General features: G+C 38.6%; 1 protein-coding gene across 1 annotated transcript in view; it reads left to right on the top strand.

Annotated features, from left to right (window-relative positions):
- LOC136867219 (methylthioribulose-1-phosphate dehydratase) overlaps nucleotides 1-15,431 on the top strand; it is a 40,931-nt gene extending 25,500 nt beyond the window's left edge. The window contains exon 6 of the mRNA XM_067144356.2: nucleotides 15,140-15,431. Coding sequence (XP_067000457.2) covers nucleotides 15,140-15,251 — 112 coding nt within the window. The 3' untranslated portion in view covers nucleotides 15,252-15,431. The remainder of the gene's footprint in view (nucleotides 1-15,139) is intronic.
- The last annotated feature ends 719 nt before the right edge of the window (nucleotides 15,432-16,150 follow it).

Raw genomic sequence — 16,150 nt, 5'->3', positions numbered from 1 at the left:
GCAGACTTGAACATTAGATTGTTTCCCCTTCACATTTCTTTTTATGTTGCTCTTATGTTTATCTCATCCCTGTTCTTGCTGTGCCCCTTTATCCATTCTGGTCGGAGCACTTACCAGTATACTGCACCACTTTGCACTGTACTCTTCAGCTTGTAAGAGAAATGGAGGTACTTTTTAAAAAATACCAGGCGAGTTGGTCGTGCGGGTAGAGGCGCGCGGCTGTGAGCTTGCATCCGGGAGATAGTGCGTTCGAATCCCACTGTTGGCAGCCCTGAAGATGGTTTCTCATTTTCACACGAGGCAAATGCTGGGGCTGTACCTTAATTAAGGCCACGGCCAGTTCCTTCCAGCTCCAGGCCCTTTTCTATCCCATCGTCGCCATAAGACCTATCTGTGTCGGTGCGACGTAAAACCCCTAAAAAAAAACCTTTTTAAAAATATCACCTTACTGCAAAGATGATGATTGTTGTTTTAAAGTCCCTAACACCTAGGTCATTGGCCCCCATATCGTCTTACTGTAAGATTGTACGTGCGAATTGTGTTCTGGTTTTGGTAAGTCACTCTTCCTTTGTATATTTCCATTTTCAGCTTGACTTTTTGCCATTAATAGGTCACTCTCAGACTCAGAAAATTATCCCCAACTTTGCGGTGGATCTTCCTTATCTTTAGACATGATATAGGCTTTTGGGCTTAGGTCGTGTCAAGAAGTTAACCCTTTATAAGGCAGTACTCAATAAAACACTTTCCTTTCTAACTAACTTTATTTACAGGCTCTATAAGTGCTAAATAATACAATTTGACAGAAAAAAATAATCCAGTGCTCAGGAGGTGAGTAATAAGATAGGAACATACTTCCCACCGCCTGCTGTCTGCCATTCAGAAGTGGGGACATATTTCCCACCTTCGCACACAATTTCAGTTAAGTTAGTTCACTTTTAATTTAGCAAAAATATTTCGGACACCTATGTGGGCTAGGGGAAGCGTATTCCCACATACAGTGTGAAGGAAATTTATATCTCAGAACTCTTCAGTTGGTAAAAGGAAGTAAATAATCTCAGACCAAATGAGAAAAATGCACAGTAAACAAGGAAAATTCATGTAAATAGTATATAGACTTATAAAATGTCGATTTTTACCCTATTTTCACTTCATAAATCTTGTTCACATCAGGCGTTGCGCTGGCACAATATCGCTTTTCAGATGTTTTCCAAAGAAACTAAAGATTCCAAGGAGATCAGAATGGTTCCACAAACATTCCCAAGAGTGCAGCACACATCAATACATGGGAAATAAACTCCCAGCGCCCAGAAGTGGCAAAAAACCGAGGTGGGAAAATAATTCCCACCGCCTTATAAAGAGTTAAGGTGAAATTCTTTACGTTTCGCAGAGAACTTTGCTCTACGTCTTCAGAAGAAAATATCGACTGTTCACGAGAAAGGCTTCTCAAACAATGAGGTTTGAATTTAGACCAGTGTTCTCCCTAGGACCTTTTTGAGGGGCGCACCGCCCTGCCGTTTTTACAGGCCGCCCGGCTAACATAACCTAGGTAATTGCTAATTACATATTATTTATACATATTTGAATCACTGGTTGCTCCAAATTAAATTGTACATACTGTAAAACTGTTTATTTACACGATATATCACTTTTATCAGCATAATTGCTTCAATTACATCGGAGGTTAAATGTTTAGCTTGACTGTCACGTAGTGTAGTACTCGAGCAGTTGTCTGGATTAACGTGGACTCGCATGCGTGCATTCGACTTCGCATGACGTCGCAAAACCCGTATGGCACTCCACAGCAACCGAGTGGTAAGCCCCGGTGTTAGGCCTATATGATTATGAACGAGCAGTAGTCGAACCCCACTTTCGGCGGCCCTGAAAATGGTTTTCCGTGGTTTCCCTTTTTCACACCAGGCAAATGTTGGGGCTGTACCTTAATTAAGGCCACGGTCACTTCCTTCCCACTCCTAGCTCCTTACTATCCCATCGTCGCCATAAGACGTATCTGAGTCGGTGTTACGTAAAGCAACTTGTAAATCAAACAGCGAGCAGTAGAACGCTAGAAGTTCGAAATACTCTTATATCGTGTTCGTGATAATAACACTAAAATAGTTATATTTTGCAGTTAATGTATACCTGTCTGATATTATTGTCAATAGCTAGGAGGAATAAACTGAAATTTTAGCATGTTCAGTTTTTACGTAGTATTCTCCTCCCGGCTACTCATTCCTGTCACCCAGCTGACAAAAATTTCTGGGGAGAACACTGTAGACGTTATAATAGAAGTGGAACTGGTATGTTCGTTTGTCACCAGATGGCTCACCAGACATTGTACAGCGCTAGCGTTCGAAGCGGAAGCTGACGGAACCATCAGAATTAGTCTGAGAGGGTCACATATAGAGATGGGGAGATTCTGAACGAATGATTCATAATGAACTAATCATTGCACTGAACGATTGAATCATGATTCAATGAACCAAATGAATCGACTCGTTTGTGAATCAAAAGCTGAATCGAGAGATGGCAGCAGCAACTCGTTCCTTGGTTCCTCGTTCGTTCTGATTCATTTCGCCATATTGGGCATCCACCATTCTTGAATCAGTGACAGCTTGTGAAGAATGACTCTGTTATTTTTTATTTAACCTGAACTGAAAGTTCGGTTCATGAGTCAAATACTTCTAACCTAACCTTACAGGAAAAATTATTTTTAATAAGAAATTATCACGTTGTTTCAAGTCACACACTTCACGGATTTTTAATATACTCTCAACTTCCAGCTCGTTGTGAAATTTGAGGTTAAGTTTACTTCAAGGTTCCCATTACCATTCTTGTGAACTACTGTGAACTAACGTGTAGAACATGGAAGCTTCCCCGTTCTCGTTCTCAGCCCTTAGTAAGAATTGATACAAGTTATTATTTTTAATCTTGTCATGTCATGAAGTGTACAGCAGAACCTTGGATTGCGAGCATAATTCGTTCCGGAAATATGCTTGTAATCCAAAGTGCTCGTAAATCAAAGCTAGTTTTCCTATAAGAAACAATTGAAACCCGGAAGATTCGTCCACAATACAAAAATATTTATTCGCATACCATTTCTAAAACAAAATATAACGTGAAACAAATTAAAGTGCACTTTACCTTACAATAGAATCATTGTTGGTGTGAGGGAGACAAGAGATGACATAAGAAGAGTACTGTGTAGCACAAATTTCACTAACGGAATCACTGCTATCTGTTGGCTAACTGGAATTGTTTCCTTTTCGTGCAACATTAACGAGGAGTCTGTCCAATGACTGTTGCTTTTGCCTCTTTTTTGAGGTTTTCATGAAAATGTGATATTGCATTGTCATTGAACTGATTCATTGCTCGTACTGCTATAGCCTTATTCGGGTGGTGTTTTTCTATAAAATTTTTCACAGTTTGCACTTCTCCCGAATCTCAGTTGAAGTGAGAGATTCCATTGACTTTTCCTCCTCCTCTTCCCCGGATGAGATCTCCTTCATAACCTGCTTCTGTTGTTCGCGATGCAGGTCCATCAGTTCATTGGTGGTCATTTCCTGGCTATGTTCTTCCACCAGCTTGTGAATGTCCACATCATTCACCTCCAGCCCCATAGTCTTCCTTAACGACACCATTTCACCGACAATCAGCGGCTCATTGTCACCAACAATTCCCTCAAAATCACGTCCAAGAACACAGTCAGGCCTCAGCTTTCCCCAAGCGGAAGTGAGAGTTCCCTTGGTGACTCGATCCCAGGCTTTATCGATGACCTTCAGGCAGTTCACGATGGGGAAATGATTTCTCCCAAATTCTCAGAGGGTAAGGTTTGTTCCTTCTGTCACTTCGAAGGATCGCTGAAATAGTGCTTTGGTTTATAGCTTCTTGAAGTTCAAAAGGACTTGCTGATCCATAGGCTGGATTAGTGTTGGGAGGAACGAACTTAACCTTACCGAACTTGAATTCTTCCAGTAAGACGGCCTCAAGGCCTGGAGGATGAGCGGGAGCATTGTCCATAACCAGCAAGACATTGAGCGGCAGATTATTTTCTGAAACGTATTTCTTCACTACAACACCAAAGACCTCATTCATCCATTCAACAAATGAACAGGGGAGGGGAAAACATAGGCACACGTGACGCTCGTATTGCGGAACCTCACTCGCTTATCAAATTACAATTTATTTGAAATGTTTGTTCGTCTTGCAAAACACTTGTACACAAAGTTACTCACATTCCCAGGTTTCACTGTATATGCAAGTGGAAGTGAAATAGCTAACCATGATTTATTTGTAGTAAATAGGCAAATAACAATAATAAAGGTAAATTTAAGAGGTCTAACTTTTCAATACAAAACAATTTTGTTGCTCTGCTTAAGTTTCAACATTATTTCGGTACTGGTTTTGACATTGGGTGAGTGTCATCATCAGCCGATCTTATGAAGAGGGCCAGAGAACAAATTACACAAGAAAATATGCACACATAGAATACAGGTCCTTAGCGAAATTACCCTTAAGAATAAGTGGTTCATAGATAAAATACAAAGGATGATAGAGCTTAAAAATGAATCTTCAGTTGCTGACAAGATAAAACCTTGAGAGTCATATGTAATCTAGAAATGAAGATGAGACCACATTTAATGTTAAGTCTTAATCATATAAGTCTTCTGCTACTGGCCAATTCCAGGCATCGCGTGTTTACATTTGTACATTTCTTTTTAACATATATATGAAACTTACCATCTAAACAAATTGAGATTTATGCGTAATAAAGTCTAGTTGATAGTAAACAACCTCTACAAATTTCATTGTTGTAAACCTGATGTATGCGATTTTATAAAATTTTAAACGTAATGATCGTGTTTACATGAAACAGACTTTTGACTTTACATACCTTTACTCTTTTTCTAAAGTCCGAATTGTGGCAACTTTTATTGGTAATGTCAAGATATTGTTTACAAGAAGGACAAGGGTACATTTAAAAAAAAAAAAAAAAAAAAAACACCAAATGTGTAAGTTGCATAATGTCTGCATAATATACAGTAGTTAAAGGCGATGGTTGCATGTTTATTTGAAAGCATCACGGGATTACACACGCAAATCAGTGCTATGGCGACATGGCATGAGGGGCTAATAAATCTTAAACTCCGCATCAAATACGATCACTGAAAAATAAAATATATTTAATATTGCAGTAAGTAATAATAAAGAAGGGGTGTCATGGTGCACGGGTCAAGCTGCTTGGAACCATCAGGACGGACTGGATTCAAGTCCCAATTAATGCGAGTGATTTTCGAGGTGAAAGTCGCGTCCGGTGGTTCGGATCTCATGTAACAAATGAGGTCCCGTGGCTTTTGATACTGAGATTATCAGTTACATAAAACTACAAGCTTCATTCCTCCTCTTCCTCCTAATAATAATAATAATAATAATAATAATAATAATAATAATAATAATAATAATAATAATAATAAAGTATAAAACTACAGATACTGGTACTGATATGTGGCTTAATAAAGTAAAGTAACTTATTTTTATGAATTGTCACACATTTATTTAACACTATTAACAGTGAATGTAAAATGAACTAAAATATTTAAAAATAACTGAAAATTCAATGCTTAAGTAGCCTACAGTTTGAATGAAAGCTTGGTCAGAAAAAATAAAATGAAAAAAACAATTTTTGTTCATTCTGCTTCTGGCATAGACCCATCAAAATACCATTTCCCAAGAGTAAAATGAGTCACCGGTAATTTTCTTTTGATTTCACTTACATTTAAAAAGCACTTGTCTTTCGTCGGTGGTTTACAAAACAGTTCAGCTTCATCGTTGCACTTGCGAAAATTGGTTACAAAATAAATATCACCATTACTTTCAGTAATGATACAAACATAATATTTTGAATGTTTCTTTCCACTGTATTTTCCAAGTACGAAGTCACCCACTTCAAAAGCCGTATCACGGGGTGGATTTTTGTCATCTGCTTCGATCTTGTAGTCTGGATGTAGAGGGTGTGTGGTAGTTTCAGAATAATATGTTCTTGCCTGAACTATATATTTTTGAATGGTCCCACATAATGAATATCATGTGTTCATGGTAGTGCGCAGAAATGTACTTTGGTCGAAGTCCACAAAAGGAAGACCGACCGATTGCGTGATGTGGGTATTCTTGTTTAAAAACTTTGTATATGTATTCTTGCATTGTTGACACACATGAATTTTTTTTTATCTTTTGTCCAGAACTGTACTTTACGGAGATAAAATCTCTTGCTCGATGAGATGGCCAACTGATATCATCTGGATTGAGAAATAAAAGAACTTCTTGATTTGGAAGTGGAGACTTCCTGCGCTTGCCGGAGGTAGATGAACTTAGGCCTACACCCAATTTTGCACTCAGCGCAGAAACATCTTGCCTTTTTTTTTCACGCATGCACTGGTAAAGCGTGCTCCCATCGCTTTAATACAGCTTTCCCCAATGTTTGTATTTATAACCAGACGTTGGCATACTCGGCTTTGTAACCGATGTTGATGGCTATGTTGTTGGACTTGTAGAATAGGAAGTAACTGTTGATAAGCCCTGAAGTTTTTTTCTGATCTCTGTGTTTCTTCACCGATTCTCGTACCTGTTGGTGGCATATGCATAACTGGGCAGGTGTCATCTTTCTTCTCGTGATACCGTTTACAACGTTCCTTGTGAGTAAGCAGCATTATTAAATATCACCTCATAGTGAACGCCCATTGTTATTCTAAAATACGTCCTTACAAGTGAGTGACGCAGAAACTGAATCCTGTTGGCAGTGTGTTGCGGCAGCGGGGGACTTCCCGGTCGCCTGCTCACAAGAACACCTTAAACACGCAACAGATTTTACTGTCAGCTTCGTATGAATCTATGTGAAATTTTAAACGAATGATATAGCAGCTTGAAAGGGTGTGCAGTATTGGCTTTGCATACTAAGTTTTATTCAAATTGAGCCACGCACCTTTTAGTCTACAGAAACTTTTATACCTTTTTCGTCGTATGTTTACACGGCCTGCAGCAATACATTTGTCACTTTATTGTACCTTATATAAACTTTTAACAACCTAAATAAGTACTTTACTGCAAAGAGAAAGAGCATTAGAATTAACATTTGCTGGGGCTGTACCTTAATTAAGGCCATGGCTGCTTCCTTCCCATTCCTAGGCCTTTCCTGTCCCATCATCACCATAAGACCTATCTGTGTTGGTGCGACGTAAAGCAACTAGCAGAAAAAAAAAAAATTAACATTTATTATAATTATTTTCATAACTTTTCATCATAATAAACAGGAATTCCAAAAACCATTGAGAAATATCAAATGAATTTAGACTCTACACAATTAAGCACACAATTAAAAACTGAAAGACATCATTAAATTAATACATATCATAAAATTAATAAAATGTCATGTTTTATCTGGGAAGCAAACAACCAATCACATGCAAAACAAATTGTTGAGTTGTATTTTAAACTTTACTTTAATTTTTCCTACGTGGATGGACTATTCTCTGGAATCAGCCTACTAACAACTTAGTTAACCTTGTGAGTCTTATTTATGACAAGATCACATTAGATGTTGAGTCTTGATTGTATATAAAATATTTTTTGTTTAAAACTTGAGTGAACGCTTGAAGAACTTGGTGAATAGACTTCCTGTGAAAGGAGGAGGTTGATAATATCTGATTTTTCTAAACTAGTGTTGTTCCATACTACGAATGGTGGAGAACATTACAAGTGAAGGTCACTAGTTGTTTGTGTAGCCGATGTTTCTCAGTCCTATGCGGATTCTTGCACAGCCCCCTGTTGTTTCAGTACTTGGAAGTCTGGACTGGCAGATTTGAAGTACGGTATATAAGAAATCTGAATGGATCTTGCTTAACAAGGTCCTAAAATGGAATGTTGTTGAAATATATATACCTACGATTAAAAATGTATTTGGTGAATCAAATGTTGATGATAATGCCATTCTCAGTGAATTTGTGTGTGTTATGAAATTTGCTATTGCAGACAAAATCACTCAATGGAATAATGATGGAAAAGAAGCCAACATGAGATGGGTAGAAATGTTTATTTTTCTTCTCAAAATGCTATCATTCAGTAATTTTTCAAAAGTTACAGAATTTGGGTTATCAATGCCAGGTACTAATGCACCTGTAGAGAGAGTTTTTGCAAACATGAACAAAATATGGACATCAGAAAAGAAAACACAAAAGTTGGAATGCTGAAAGCATTGTTGCTTACCAAAGTCAATTTAAAATACAGTAGCTGTGAGTTTTTCAATTACTTGAAGCAAAATGAGAAACTTCTGAAGAAAATCCATTCTTGAGAAAAATATGTCCTGTAGACTAACTGTATAACATGGTGTAAAATGTATGATACTTTTTATAGTAAATAGTAATGCTGAAGAACTCTAGTGGCGTCAAATCGGGCGATCTAGCAGGCAAGGTGACAAATCCTTCCCTTGCTATCCATCAACTGGGGTGTGTAGCATTTAGGTAGTAGCGAACATCTGCTGATATGTGAGGGGTGCTCTGTCATGTTGATTTCATATGGTTACACGCTCACCCAGGGACACATCCTCTTAGCAGCAATGGTAGTTGGTCTTGAAGAAATTGTAAGCACTGGGCTCCTATCAAATGATCCCCAAATAAACATGGTCCAATTAGTTGATCACCCAGTACATCACACCAGACATTTACTCCCCATTGTGCCTGAAATGCTGCCTGCCTTACCCAGTGGGGATTTTCAGCACTCCAGTAGTTCATATTATGATGATTCACAGAGCCATTATTATGAAATCATGACTTGTCCAAAATAAGATGTGAGATACAAACACGGAATCATTTGCCCCTTGCATCAGTATCCACGCACAGAAATCAACACGAGTTTCGACACCTCGTCTGTGGAGCTCTTGGTGTAGCTGCAAGTGATACAGACGAAACAAACTGGCATGGAAGATCTGTACAACAGATGATTGGCTGAGGTTGGTTTGTTGCCCAGGTACTCATATGAGGATTCCCTCAGAAAGTGTCCAAAACCATCTCAGCAGTTTCACTGGACATAACTGGTGCCCCTCTAGCAGGAATTGTTTGAGAAAGTGACGGAAGTTTTACGCAAATGTCGCTCCACCCTCCTAAACGTATTTGTGATTGGTTATCGTCTGTGTGGAAATCTTTCATGGTACAGGTGCTTCCTGTGCGTTCTGATTCTTGTTTCACCGTAGATAAGGAGCATATCAACATACACTGTTAAGCTACACCAAGTGTCAGGCCAGTACACATTGAATATGCATGCTGCATGTTATTGGTTGAATGTGGCACGAATGGCCTTGTATTTGATCTTCAAAGGTTGAAATGTGAATAAAAATATTTAGTGCTTATGGGGATTCGAACCCGCGTACCAAAGCACATGCATCAGCACATTTGTGCTTAGTCCATGGCACCACGGTAACCCTTCTCATGCAATCCCCAGAAAATGTACTGGATGTCCAATACACAGTACTTATGCTTCTCTAATTCACTCACATTTTCAATCAGTACACTCTTGTTTTTAGAACTAATTTCATATTCTAGTTAACCTCATAACTTGGCATATTCTAGCTGCGCTAACCAGTTCCACGTTCTGTGGTCAGTGTATCCAATACACTGATAAATACACCTAATCCACTACTAGATATTGGCAAACAATTCGTGCTCAGTAGCTTTGGGTTATCACATCCATTCAGGAGTAATATTAAGCTACAATCCATAGCATGAGGCAATGGAAGGTCAAGGAACACTGTGCTCCACGCCGTCCGCCCTGTGACACATCAGGAGGGTCCGATGTTGCATGTCTTTATTTCTGTGCAAACGTTGCGTGCTGTTTGTTGAATACCACATGATTGGCCTTTTGTTTAATCATAGAAGCTCATGATACAAATAAAATTATTTTATTACAGTGAGTTTCAAACCCACCACCCAAACAGAGGCATGGTACCATCTCCGTACTTAATCCATTACATCACAGTGGCTATTGCCTTGAGCTTATCAGAAAGTGTACTTGCTGTAAAACTACTTCCCGCATGAACCTACTGCACTGGTGTAGCAGGGGGCGAGGTGATACTCCCAGGTGGCAGATAGGGGGGTCCTAACCAGCTTGCTGGCATACTTGAACGAAATAAAATAGCTCTCGCGGGCCAAACACACAATCCCTTGAGGGTGGGGGACAGAGATGAAGAATACATCTGCGGTATCCCATGCCTGTCGTAAGAGGTGACCAAAAGGGGCAACTAAAGGATGATGACATTAGAACCATGAAACTACTTGTCCTTAGTACCATAACGTGAGGAACTCCATGGGTCAATGTTACTTGCAGTTAGTACCACCATGTGAGGAACACCATGGATCTACGTTACCAATGAGCAGTGCCTTTATGTAAGGAACACCACGGTACTGTGGTTAGTAGGGTCTATGATCGTGTGTATTCCACCGAAGTGGGGGAGCGGTCATTTGGCTACGCAGACTAATGTCCATGTGCCGTAACGCTGTGGTGGAATGTGTTGGTTTCCCTGGGTTCAGAATGGATCTGCGCTACCAATGCGTAGTACCACTTTACGAGAAACACCCTGGGTGTACGTTGCCTGTGATTAGTACCAATATGTGAGAAAAACCATGAGTTTGGCTGGCGCCCGTGGTAAGTACCACTATGTGTGTTAAACCATGGGTGTGCGTTGCTTGTGAGTAGTACCCTTATATGCGAAACACCGTGGGTTTGTGTTACCTGTGATTGCCATTGTGTGCGACATACGATAGGTCTACATTTCCTGTAATTATTACCACCATTAGAGAAACACCATGACTATAATTTTTTCATCATCATTCATTTTAGATTCCAGTCTGTGGATACATTTTTGAAGTTTTTAATTTTTGTTTCGTTCACCTCTTACCATTAGGGGCGATGGCCTAGCTGTTAGGCCCCTTTAAACAACAAACATCATCACCAAACTTCTTCCCGCTTCACAAACCCACACACGTTTTCTATCAGCATGCCATCGCTTTTAGCTTTAATTTCATATCCAATCGAAAGCTTACAATTGGCACGTGCTTTTTACGTAACCGTATGACAGTTTGATGCATTGTGTCACATACATGTTTTTACAAAAGTCTTGCTGTGATGACACAGTAAGTGCCTTAAAGGTGACTATAGCTTGGTATACGGCAAAGGAGAATTAACCAACACAAAACTGATGTTCGTTGGGATGTCTAACAACAGAAAAAGTCAGTGGGCTTGTTAAATTACAGAAAAGTCCCACCTGTAGAAGTTCACACTAGCCCATTAAGGTTGACAATACAGACCAAATATGAAATTTATAAGAAAAAGTCAGGTACAGCTGACTCACCCAGTATATATTTGTTCACAGAATATGCTATGTGACTTATGTTGATATTTCCTTATTATTTCTTAGTCCTGTGAAGAAGGTAAAAGAATGGCTCAGGGAGGTAGGCATAGGGACTCTAGGTATGAGTGGAAGAGGGAAGAGATGGCGAGTTTGAGGGAGATAACAAGGCTTTAAATGGAAGACAGGAATGAAGATAGATCTCTCTCAGTCAATGTACAGGGTATGGTTGGTAGGCAAGAGAGAGCGGAAGGAAGGGAAGAAGTTGTAGAAAACAGGTAGGCTAATGTTTCAAGGGGAAGGAAAATAAGATGACACTATTGTTAGGCATGTGGGGATTACGGGCGCAGGAAAGGGAACCAGAGTAGAGTGTTATCCATGAATTAGGTTAAGGCAGATGAAGAAAGTAGGATAGTAGGAGGGTAAGGAGAAGGCAATAATTTTTCACGTAAGGCAAACAGGAATAGATGCTAACATAGTTGGGAATATGTGGCATCTGATTACGACAACAGATTGTTATCAGTAGGATACTATGCAGGAGGTATATTGACTGGAGGGAGATATTTCAAACATCTATTCTGAGGTACTGTATGTTGTGCCTTTCCATTGTCTGTAGCTAAAATGTAAACAAAAAGCAAACAGTTTTGCATGCTTACGCTCCAGCACCTGGGAAGTTAGCTGCTGTAAGCGCGTGTAGCACCAAAACTAATCGCCGCAGACCTATGGTTCCTAGCTCACAATACCTGTATTTGTACACTCTAACTTGCCCTTGATTTACAAAATAAAATTTCTTCTGCACCCTGTATTCTCTTTACCGAGCAAGTTGGCTACGCAGTTTAGGTTACTTAGCTATGAGCTTGCATTTGGGAGATAGTGGGTTCAAACCCCACTGTAGACAGCCCTGAAGATGGCTTTCCATGGTTTCCCATTTTCACACCAGGGAAATGCTGGGTGAACAGTCGCTTCCTTCCCTTCCTATCCTATCACTGCCGTAAGACCTATCTGTGTCAGTGCAACATGAAATGAAAAAGAAAAAACAAATAGGAAGAAATTTAAATCACATTAATTTTTTGTTGAGAAGTGTCATGTTATTACTAATTAATGTGTGCTTAGTGAAGTGATAAAATCAGTCCATGTTAGTACATATTAAGTACTGTAATTTTCCGTTTTTAATATTCTTAAAATCAGGCAACCCTGCCACATAACAAAGCTAGGAAGTAGAAATAAGCTTGTTGCTGGCTGAGTAGATATCTACAAGAACTGAGATTTGTAAGGAGATTTTCTGTTTATGAATATGAAAGCATCTAAAGATGTGGGGTTTGACTTTGCCCTTTGATTTATTTAAGTTTTTGTCCATGTCTATATTGTTCCCTCTTTCTTATTCTCCTTCATAACTTCATGCCTTTGATGTATATATATTCCATTGCCCAAGTACAGTACACCAGTTGAGTAGGTACCGCTTTCAGTGCTCAAGGTGGTGATGATGATGATGATGATGATGATGATGATGATGATGATGATGATGATGATGCTTGTTGTTTAAAGGGCCCTAACATCTAAGGTCATCGGCCGCAAGCTAGTAGAATAAAATCCATGTGCTGTTGGTTGGCAAGGCATACATACATACTGTTATGCTTTTCAGCGTTCACTCTGCAAGCCTTTATGAATTAACTATGCGCCCCCACAATCCTCTATTTGCAACTAGTGCTGTGGCCTCTTTTCGTTAAATCATTAGAAACTGAGTCTGACCATTGTTGTCTTGACCTATCTCTGCTTTTCTTAACCCTCCATGGCTGAGTCTATTATTTTTCTAGGTAACCTGCCCTCCCTTCGGCTCACATGACCGAACCACCAAAGCTGGTCTGTAAGCACTGCTTCATCTATAGAGTTTATTCATTCCTAACTTGGCCTTTATCTCCTCATTCCATTACCTCCAATGCCATTGTTTCGACCTGTATGTACCATGAATAGTTTATTTTTTATATTTTCATGTCTGTTATTTCCAACTTGAGATATTCTGTGTCTGCCCAGTTTCCATTCCCATATAGCAAAGTCAGTCTGCAAAACAGACCGATATAAAGATAATTTATCTGTGAGCTTTCATTTAGGGGATGGTAGGTTCAAACTCCACTGTTGGCAGCCTTGAAGATGGTTTTCTATGGTTTGTCATTTTTACACCAGAAAAATGCTGGTGCTGTACCTCATTGAAGACCACAGTCACTTCCTTCACAGTCCTAGCCCTGTCCTATCCATCATTGCCATAAGATCTATCTGTGTTGGTGTGACAGAAAATTGCCAAAAAAAAACCAATAATTTTGCCCGAGAATTCATTTCCTTCTTAGAGAATACTGTATTGTTGATTGTAACTGCGAGCTTACTGCATTAACTTCGTTACAATTTGGTGCAGTTTCACTTACTACGAGCCCTACTACCATCCTGAGAAAATAAACATCCTAAGTACAAGAAATTATCATCCTGTATTTTCACCTGGTTCGTCTTTGGCTTTTGTCCTACTGACATCACTTTAGTCTTGGAAATACTTATTTTCAAACTATACTCACTGTTTCCCTTTTCCAGCTCCAAGAAATTCAGTTGCAAGCTACCTGTATCAGTAAATTGACTGCCATATTAAATAAAGAAACGCACTCACTTGAAAAGTAAATTTCCCTGCTTAAGAACCCATTCATTAGATCCTCATGCCAACTTTTCTTCAATACTGGAGTACTCCTGAACTAAAGAACATTACTGTATTTCCATTAATTGTCCAATTTTTACCTGCCCCAACCTTGTACTCCTTCAGAATCTCTTATTCCATTCTTAAACATTTGACCACGACATGCAATTTTCATTCTCATTATCCATACAGCAATGTATTATTAAGGTGATTTCTGCTTACTGTTAAACATGCACATATTCATTCATGATAATAATTTTGAATAATACACTAGCATGCACTGAACACAAGCAGACTACTCTCACAAGAGAGCCAGCTGTTCATCCATCAGAGTGGTGTCGCCTGTGCTTTGTGTTGAATTTGTCACTATAAAACTATTTATCACTTTATTGCATCCTCTGATTCATGTTCATTTGAATGATCCGGATCGTAAATGCAGACCAGTAATCGCAAAATGAATTCTCGCGAGACATACCCTTGAGCACAGATGCCATTACATACCCTTCTTCACTTAGCAGCAAACTCATTCTGTTATTCATTCCTATTCCAAGATCATGTCTACTGTGTGGAGATTACACTATCTCCTGAAATGTTGGTTTCAAAACCACAAAATCATCCTCAAGAAATAAGCATAGTGAAAGTAAGGCTAGACTTACAATTGGAAGTTGCTCACCTCCAAAATGACATTTTTGTTTAAAAAAAAAGGTTATTAACCTAAGTAAAAAGCAAATACAGTACAAAATTTTATTAGTTCAGAATACTGTATTGTTGATTGTAACTGCGAACCTCTCTAAACACCTACTTCTCACTTACTACAACGAACGAACCGCACCTCTAACCTTCACTCTGTGTTGAACAGATAATATTCACAATACCTCATTAATTTGTGATGTTTTGCTACCACTGATAAAGACCAAAAGATTAATTCTCTAAGCTTGGCTCGGATGCAGATGAAAATAATTGACTGAATTGCATTTGAACCAGCTGAAAAGGAAATTTTATCAGATATAACTTTTATTCTTGTAGATCTTATTATTTAAACAGACTAATCATAATATGTTATTTTTTGATTTCAGGTGTGAATGTTATGATTATCTCTTTGATGTAGCTGTTCAGATGAAACTCCATGGTTTAAATCCATCACATACTCCTGAACAGTACGAACTAAAACTTCAGAATGGTAGCTGAGAGACATGTGATATGTATAAAATGCGGGAACAGATGTCTTCTGCTAGACGGATAATGAGAACTTCACTAAGCTGTAATGAGCTAGTTGCAATTCACAATATTGTTCGTTTACATCTTGAACAGGGATTATGATCATTTCATAATATGTATACCTTTGTATTAAAGTTTATTGTTTTAAAATTTTCTCTTTTGGTGGAAAATACTCTTACCTGTCTCCTGAATTTTGGAAGGCATGGCTTAAGCCGTGTTTTAAAGAAACTATGGGCCATTTTCTCCAAATTAAGTTAAACCTGGTATAAATTAAACCCATTTAACGTTAGTATCTAGTTTAAACATGCGTCCATTTCCTCCATCAATTTATGACACTCATTTAGTTTAAACAACAGCATGCCCGTCCGTTTAAACTAATGATGTCTCTCAAAGCTCAAGTCTGCACTGAAAGAATATTCGAAGGCATGGTCGATTGGGATTGGCCAATCAGAGCCAAGTAATCAATGATTGATATGTTTGTTTTAATATTAGCTGTTTGTAGAAAATTATGTGATCATACATGGTGAATAAAGAAGAAATTCAACGGGATACTAGCTTTACTGATGGGTAAATTGTTTACATCTGTGCAAAGTGTTATGTGGTATGATTTTATCCATTGTTGTTTACAGTTTCTTGGAAAGCATTTTTATTTCATATTTTTCTCTAATATGCTTTACCATAAACAAGTACCATGGGCCTAATACATGTTTATCAGTGTCTGCATTATCTTACGGAACACACAGGACTGTTAAAATACAAAAATCCAGGCCTTTTAAGCAATATTCCTTTCCTCAGAAAATCAACATTTATGTGAATTTCAAGTAAACAAATTCCAAGCATGCTCAGGATCTATCACCTATTAAAATACA

The sequence above is a fragment of the Anabrus simplex genome, chromosome 3 (assembly GCF_040414725.1).
Source record: "Anabrus simplex isolate iqAnaSimp1 chromosome 3, ASM4041472v1, whole genome shotgun sequence".
Classification (NCBI taxonomy): Eukaryota; Metazoa; Arthropoda; class Insecta; order Orthoptera; family Tettigoniidae; genus Anabrus; species Anabrus simplex.
The sequence above is the reverse complement of the archived record's forward strand: the minus strand, read 5'-3'. Positions and strand labels throughout refer to the sequence as shown.